We start from the raw sequence: 8,211 nt of genomic DNA on the forward strand, positions 1-8,211 counted from the left end.
GCCATTGACATCACAAATGTCAGGAAAGGACTGGCTCAGCCAATGGCTGATAAATTAGTATTACATACTTTTTGTATTTTATTTATTGAACACTGACATTTTATATTGCTGTTGTAGTTAAACATGTATAAAATCAATAAGCCACTACAGGCAGCTCTTTACAGTGACTACACTACAGTTTAAGGTGTCTATTACCACTTCTTACACTAAAAATGACTAACACAATGGCTTATTGCTTTACACATTAATAGAAGGCTGTTGTCAAAGCATTAAAACAGAAATGAGGTAAAAGCATGTCTAAAAATGTTTAGTAATGTACCGGAGAGATCACTGGCTGTGATGGAGTTGAGCAGGTTGAGCTGTTGTTCAGTTGGAGGCTCTATCCTGCCGCTGCCGCTGGAGCACACAGAAGCAGATCCATCCACCAAACCCTCGGCCTCATCCACCAACCGGTCCATCAGATCCCTGCAGAGGCCATGAGGTGAGCAAATCAGCATTCAAAGCTCCAGAGAACTGGACTAGACTCGCTTATAAAACGCCTATCGCTTTGTATCAGGTTCACACTAGGGCTGTGCAATTAATCGAAATTCAGTTTCGATTTCGACCTCCAACGATTATGAAAATACAGTAATCGAGATAAAACGATTATTGCGCCCCATTCCGCCGGTGCTCTTTCGTTCCTCCATAATCAGTAAAATCATGTAAGGAGACTTTTGCAAAACGGGACGGACGTGCTTGATTTAAGTTGATTAGATTGATTAATGTTTTTAAAAGCGTGAAAGAACTTGCACTTCCTCGGGAAGATTACTGTGGATGCGCTCAGAGACGGAACACAACACGGACATGTAAAGTCATCTTTTAGCACCTGAACGGCATACAAAAAAATACATACAAAAATGTGTCAAAATGCGGCGCTTAGTGATTATTCACGTAAACCCTCGCCGGTTATGTAATAAATTAATGTAAAGAGTTAAGAATGAAAATACTTGTGTAACACTAAATTGGATCACTGCGGCTCTTAAAGTGACAGCGGGCTATTTTCCTGCTGCGACTGTGTGCTTAATATTAATCAAACAACAAAAGACACATTCAAAATCACTCACTGCTCTTGATGTAATAAATTAATGTAAAGAGTTAAGAATGAAAATACTTGTGTAACACTAAATTGGATCACTGCGGCTCTGTGACAGCGGGCTATTTTCCTGCTGCGACTGTGTGCTTAATATTAAACAAACAACAAAAGACAAATTCAAAATCACACACTGCTCTTGCAAGCACAGTTTGTATATTTTGTATTCTATTGTATTCCTTTGCTTTTTTTATTAGTTTAATTATTTTCAATAATTGAGGACCTTTGTTGTTGTTTTTTTAACTATTATAAATTATAACTAATATTTTGGTCATATGGCCCACTAATAATCGTTTTAAATAATCGTGATTACAATATTGACATTGACAATCGTGATTATGATTTTTGTCATAATCGAGCAGCCCTAGTTCGCACTGAACATTTTATCATCCACTCAACAGAAGATCATTACGAAACTCACGTAACGCCAGGATAACTGCTGAACTTCTTCTTCCCGAATCGGTTTTGCTGGACGAAAAAGTCGAATCGCTCGGATTTCTTCCACATGTAGTAAAACGCAACACATTCTGCCACCGTTCGTGTGTTGACCTTGAAAGAAAAGTTACATGCAACTCAATCAAATCAGGAATTATTGGTGCAAAATGATGCAAAACAATGTCTCTGCTTGCATAAAGGCTGTGAACACTGTGGAAAATCATTTAAATGACATTACAGCCTGACATTTTTTCAGTGTTAATTTTCGCCAACGACATTTTTTCACCGACGAAAACGAGACTATAATGAAATAAAAACTTGTTTTGAATGACAAAAACTATGACGAAAATCTATTGACATTTTCGTCAAAGAATAAAAACGAGACGAAAATGTTAGGGAGGGACAATTTTTACTGAATGACTTTAGTAACCCTAATAAGGATTGATCTAAATTTATTTATATAACTAAATGTCTGCTTGAAAGAATGAAGAATGTGGCAAGTTGTTATAAAGAATGAATATATAACCATTGGTATTTAATTGAAAGGAGGATCATGTTCTGGTTTCTTTATGAGAAGTGGTTTTATTTCATTTCAATATAAAGGCATGTTGTGTGTGTCACAGCAGTTAAATATGTGTCTATATTGCATGATAAAACCTTAATATCAAACCTATATAATGAGTTTGGAAAATTTTTGAGAAATGCTTAATAAATGCATTACACTAACTAAACCCATTAGATTTTAGCCTACTGCAGATTTAGTCGACTAAAACAATTCAGATTACTAAAATATGACAAAATAATGCCATTTTAGTCAAAAGACTATGACAAGATTTGCCATCAAAATGAACACTGCATTTTTTAAACCGATCAAATCCCAATGGAAAAAATAAAGACCCACCCTACATCATTTTCCATAGAACATTCATCATAATCATGAAAATTCATACGTTTCACTTAGAAAAGCATGTATACAATATGTTAATAGAATTTCATGTATTTAACTTGAGTGACATCTGATTTATGTAAATACTGACTCAAAACTGCATTTAAATATCTAAGACAACCGTTCAAAAATGCAGGAGAAAAGACGCCGTCTTACTTTGTGTTTCTGAACGAGGTGGAAGTTCTTCTCGTACAACAGAAGAGCATGTTCAAAATGTCTGCATTCTTCTTCAGACCACGGGAGCATCTCGTCTAAATAATTGCATTTATATTAGTTTCTTTTTCAACACTTATTTCAACAACTCCGCTATAACAAAATAACGGCAATATTTCCACTCACCCTTTGAGGATTTGTCTTTGCTGCGATACCGTTTAAGAGCTTCGTGGACGTTGTAGTTACACTTCAAAAGCTCATATAAGGCCTGGAGAAAACAAACAGGTTAGTTAACCCTATAAAAGCTTACTGCAAATTTCCTAAGGCCTCTAAATGATCCACATGATCAAAACTTTGCTGTTAAACCTGTTTCACACAATCTACTCCATGCCTTCTGTCGTCTGATTGATAGTTTAGACTTTTTTATCATCAAGTAAAAGCTCTTTTAGTGTAATTGTGCAAACGTCCAGCTTCAGCTCGAGCTTCACGTGTCACGCGGTCAAATCTTGACTGATTTTATCAAGTAAACATATGAATAACTCATATGTTAAAACTGAATAACTCTTATGTCATATGTTAGTAATATTTCAAGATGAACACTTCGCGTTACTTGATTCTCTGAAAAATCAGTGAGTCTCAAATCTGATCATCAGGATCTTTTGAGGAACATTTGTTTGTTCATCTCTCAATCATCATTGGACTGCACTGCATTATATGATTTGATCATTTAAATCTTACTTCAGGGTTTCCGCAGGTATCAGCAAATCTAATTGAATGGCTTTTTAATGCCATTTTTACATTTTGTAATGCCATACATGACCCATTTATATCACACACACACACTAGCGGTCAAAGGTTTTCAATGTTTTCAAAACAAGTCTCTTCTGCTCACCAAGGCTGCAGTAATAGTAATATTGAGAAACATTATTTCAATTTAACATAACGGTTTTCTTTTTGAATATATAGTAATTTGTCATTTATTCCTGTGATCAAAGCTGAATTTTCAGCATCATTACTCCAGTCTTCAGTGTCACATGATCTTCAGAAATCATTCTAATATGCTGATTTGATGCTCTGTAATGATCAATTATTATTGGTGCTCAATTATTAATAATGGTTCTTATTGTTATCAGTATTATTTTTTCTGCTTCATATTTTTGTGAAAACCATGATACATTTTATTTTTCAGGATTCATTGATGAATAGACAGTTCAAAAGAACAGCATTTCTTTGAAATAGAATCTTTTGAAACATTATAAATGTTTATCTGGCACTTTTGATCAATTTAATTTGCCCTTGTTGAATAAAAGTTTTTATTATCCACATAAAAAATATGATGACCGGAGTAATGATGCTGAAAATTCAGCTTTGATCACAGGAATAAATTATATTTAAACTATATTCACATAAAAAAAAAGTTACTATTAATTTAAATAATATTTCACAATATTACTGTTTGTACTGTATTTTTGATCAAATAACTGCAGCCATGGTGAGCTATGGAAGCTCTGGAAGTCGTCAGCAGCGCTGCACAGGACTTGCTCGAGAAGGATTTGACATTTTGTTTTTAGACCACGAAATCAACAGTGTCACCAAAGAAGTGTGTTTTTGGTTGTGAGGGAAAGATAACCTCGTTCAGCTTCCCAAATAACCCAGCGTTACGTGAACAGTAGAAGCAGTTTGTTTCTCCGGAGTTGTGCAAGTGTGTTTGTTTGTTCCCGGCATTTCGGTGACGAATGTTTTATAAACAAATTAAATAAAATTGAAGTCAATAAAGTTTTTGTTCCCGTTATTTATATCGATGTCACAGCTTGCAGACGATCGCTATGCAAAAGCTTTGCTTGCTCGTGACAGAAAGCTGTATGTGTCTTTTAGAAATCTGATGAAACTAAAGACTCTTCGGAGATATGAAGGATGCAATACTACTCTATAGGTACTCAAGAGTAACATGAGATTGGCAGAAACTGTGTTATGTCCCCTTTAAAAAAAAATCTGACCATTGTTGTCAGGCTTTACAGGGTTAAGTGTTACTGATAACAGCGCTATGAGTGCCGAAGTGTTCAAATCTATTTAGTGGACATAATTAACAGCCCCTCAAGTGTAACGAATGTGTTTGGTTTGTGTAAAACTACTGATCTATGATCTTCACCTGCTCGTTGTCTTTGACCAGAGAACATTTGCCATCTCCATCCATCTTTCCGTCCACAGCATCCTGCAAGAAGCTTTTGACTTTTGACTCGGGCAACATGTCCGGCTGCCAAAGCAGCTGATCTTCCTCTGTGTACACTGAAAAACACATAACAGGAACATCTATCACAATCTAATACATCTCCAAACACACTGCATTAAAACTGTGCAGATGGTGAAAAATAATTTAAGTGCCATCAGGTTTCAACCAATCAAATCCCAATGAATAAACCCAAGCCTACATTATTTTGCACAGAATATTCTGTTTCACTAACAAATACATTTATACAATATGTCAAAGGCATTTCATGTTGTATTTAACACAGGTGACACCTAACTTATGTAAATATTGACTCAAATCTGCACTTACTCCATTTAAATATGAAAGACTTACCTTTTTCCTGTTCATTATAACAGGTAAGAGCAGGAATTTCTGCCTGATATTCAGATCCCACCATGATTTCCTGTGAAAACACAAATTAATAAAATATACACTGATCTTCAGCAGGTTTACAACTTTGTCCGACACACATAAATGATAGGAAACAACGCCATTTGAACTCAAACTTTGAATATGACAGTAAATAATCTAATATTTCTTACTGTAGAGTACAATGACAAAGTCTATAGAAAAAGTGATTTTCCTCACCTTGCGAGAGTCTTCAGGACTCAAACCATCATCCTCACCCTCAGATTCTTTGTCTCCATCGTAAACCACATTTGCTGGAAAACAAACAACAAAATTGAGCGCTACAGAAAATCAGATACTCGAATGGAAACTGGAGCATAACCTGCACTTTCATAAGCGATGTCAAATGTACACAAACAATGTCTATGTGCTTACAGCGAAGAGTTCTGGGGAAGAAATCATTGGTTTCGTGTGACGTCACAGACGGTGTGAGATCATCGGCAGAAGATTGTGTTTCTTCATCGTCTCCAGAGAGCAGATCTTTAGCGATTTCCTCCTGTTACGAGAAAAGAGGACATGTAACAATGTCAATAACAGTAATGGCTCAACACATCACAAAACTCACGGTTCGGATCATATCACGGTTTTTGAGTCACGGATCGGATCATTATACGGATCAACAACAACAACAAAAATCTATATAACTCTGCTTTCCATTTATTACTTGAAGCTAAGTACTCCTACAAGGTACAAGACAAGGTAACAGCCAATAAAAAATAGGGCAAATACACTAATTACAAGCATAGATAAATACAAGAGACCAAAGTAACCATTAAAATAAGATCAGTAGTATTCAGGTACAGAAATGTAATAATTAAGTGTAAAATAACACTGCATAGTGTTCACTGTATACATTAAATATAGACTGATCTTTGTCAAAGCTGTGTTTTGTTGTTTGTAAAGACAGCAGCAGGTATTTATAGGCTGCTGTACCTTTAAGACCTGATGCACGGATCCTATATAATGATGCACATCCGATTTCTTTCTCAGCTGTTTTCGTTCACTTATGACATAACCGACTGCGTTTACCAGAATCATTGTCAAGACGGGTATTTTGTCATAATTTTATGTGTATGTGTCTGTTCAAACGCAAGGAGATGCAAAAGAGGATTCAGTTCGGTTTAAAATCACTTGAGTGCATAAATGCATACATATTGACAAACTTTCACTCTATTATGGTTCATTTTTGCAATTAATCCGCAGATCAAATGCGTGCCGGACCGTGAGGCCTGGTCTGTACGGATCACGGATCAATTACGATCCGTTCAATCCCCAATGAACAGCAAAAATGTATATATACAAACAAAACTGGTAAACAGTTTGGAATAATCATGTTTTCTTTGAAAGAATGTGCTGATTTGCTGCTCCAGAAACATTTCTGATTATTATCCATGCTCAAAACAGTTGTGCTGCTGCTTCATATTTTTGTGGAAACTGTGATACATTACCATTCAAAAGTTTGGGGTACTTTTTTTTTGTTTTAAATTAAACACTTTTATTGAGCAAGGATGCATTAAATACGTCAAAAGTGACCATAAAGACATTCATAATGTTAATACAGATTTCTATTTTTCTATTCCCCCCTTCTATGTAAAGCGCTTTGAGTGCCCAGAAAAGCGCTATATAAATGTAAGGAATTATTATTATTATTATTATTATTCTTCATCTAAGAATCCTGAAAAATAAAACGTATCAGTTTCCACAAAAATATTCGGCAGCACAACCGTTTTCACAATATATGTGGCCCTGGAGCACAAAAGCATTCTTAAGTCGCTGGGGTATATTTGTAGCAATACCCAAAAATACATTGTATGGGTCAAAATTATAGATTTTTCTTTTATGCCAAAAATCATTAGGATATTAAGTAAAGATCATGTTCCATGAAGATATTTTGTAAATTTCCTACTGTAAATATATCAAAACTTAATTTTTGATTAGTAATATGCATTGCTGAGAACTTCATTTGGACAACTTTAAAGACGATTTCCTCAATATTTAGATTTTTTTGCACCCTCAGATTCCAGATTTTCAAATAGTTGTATCTCGGCCAAATATTGTCCTATCCTAACAAACCATACATCAATGGAAAGCTTATTTATTCAGCTTTCATATGATGTATAAACCTCAACTGAGAGAAATTGACCCTTATGACTGGTTTTGTGGTCCAGGGTCACATATTCCATTAGAAAACAGTTATTTTAAATAAGAAATAATAATAATTTACAATATTACTCATTTTACTGTATTTGATCAAATAAATGCAGCCTTGGTGAGCAAAAGAGACTTCTTTAAAAACAAATCTTGAGATCTCATTACAACTACTCTACTCTAGTGACTTACTTTATCTAACGTCATGTCGGGCAGCTCATCGGTCAGCTCTACAGACGAGCTGTCCGCACTAGAGCCTCCGACAGCGCTGTCTGCAGCTTCATATCTGTATAATGCCAGCAGCTCTTCCAACGGCATGCTCCCCTCCTGTGACACAGAACTTTAATTCAACACTTAATCACTGCAAACAAGTCAGCAAACTACAGATGAAGAATATGTGTGTGATTACATCAGTGCTGGATAATATTAACTGATATTCATACGGTGATAATATACACAAGTTTTGTTTTTACAATGTCAGCCTGGTCAAATTTGTAATCAGCCACAATATAAAAATAAAATAGAAACCTTCTCCAGATCAGCGATTTCCGAGCTCCCGCTTGACCCGCCCTCCCTCATCTCCTCTTCCTCTAACGTATGCTCATCATCGAAATCATGCACCAGCATTTCTGCTGTCGGGTCAAAATCGTGATCTTCCGATGACAAAGAGCCAACTAAAGAGATCAAATCAAATCAAAAAATATTTAATCTTATATAATTTTGATAATTAATTATATGCATTAT

At 35.3% G+C, this 8,211-nt stretch overlaps 1 protein-coding gene across 2 annotated transcripts in view; it reads right to left on the reverse strand.

The window, feature by feature from the left end:
- The window catches only part of mier3a (mesoderm induction early response 1, family member 3 a), a 21,734-nt gene that overhangs the window by 12,108 nt on the left and 1,415 nt on the right, over positions 1-8,211 (reverse strand). For both annotated transcript variants that reach the window (XM_016506991.1, XM_016506990.1), the window contains exons 3-12: positions 7,996-8,141; positions 7,660-7,794; positions 5,695-5,815; positions 5,500-5,573; positions 5,245-5,314; positions 4,813-4,949; positions 2,850-2,931; positions 2,667-2,761; positions 1,551-1,678; positions 320-465 (exon numbers count right to left, since the gene is read on the reverse strand). In XM_016506991.1, the coding sequence (XP_016362477.1) occupies positions 320-465; positions 1,551-1,678; positions 2,667-2,761; positions 2,850-2,931; positions 4,813-4,949; positions 5,245-5,314; positions 5,500-5,573; positions 5,695-5,815; positions 7,660-7,794; positions 7,996-8,141 (1,134 nt within the window). The remainder of the gene's footprint in view (positions 1-319; positions 466-1,550; positions 1,679-2,666; positions 2,762-2,849; positions 2,932-4,812; positions 4,950-5,244; positions 5,315-5,499; positions 5,574-5,694; positions 5,816-7,659; positions 7,795-7,995; positions 8,142-8,211) is intronic.

Source organism: Sinocyclocheilus anshuiensis, unplaced genomic scaffold (assembly GCF_001515605.1).
Source record: "Sinocyclocheilus anshuiensis isolate Anshui unplaced genomic scaffold, SAMN03320099.WGS_v1.1 scaffold690, whole genome shotgun sequence".
Classification (NCBI taxonomy): Eukaryota; Metazoa; Chordata; class Actinopteri; order Cypriniformes; family Cyprinidae; genus Sinocyclocheilus; species Sinocyclocheilus anshuiensis.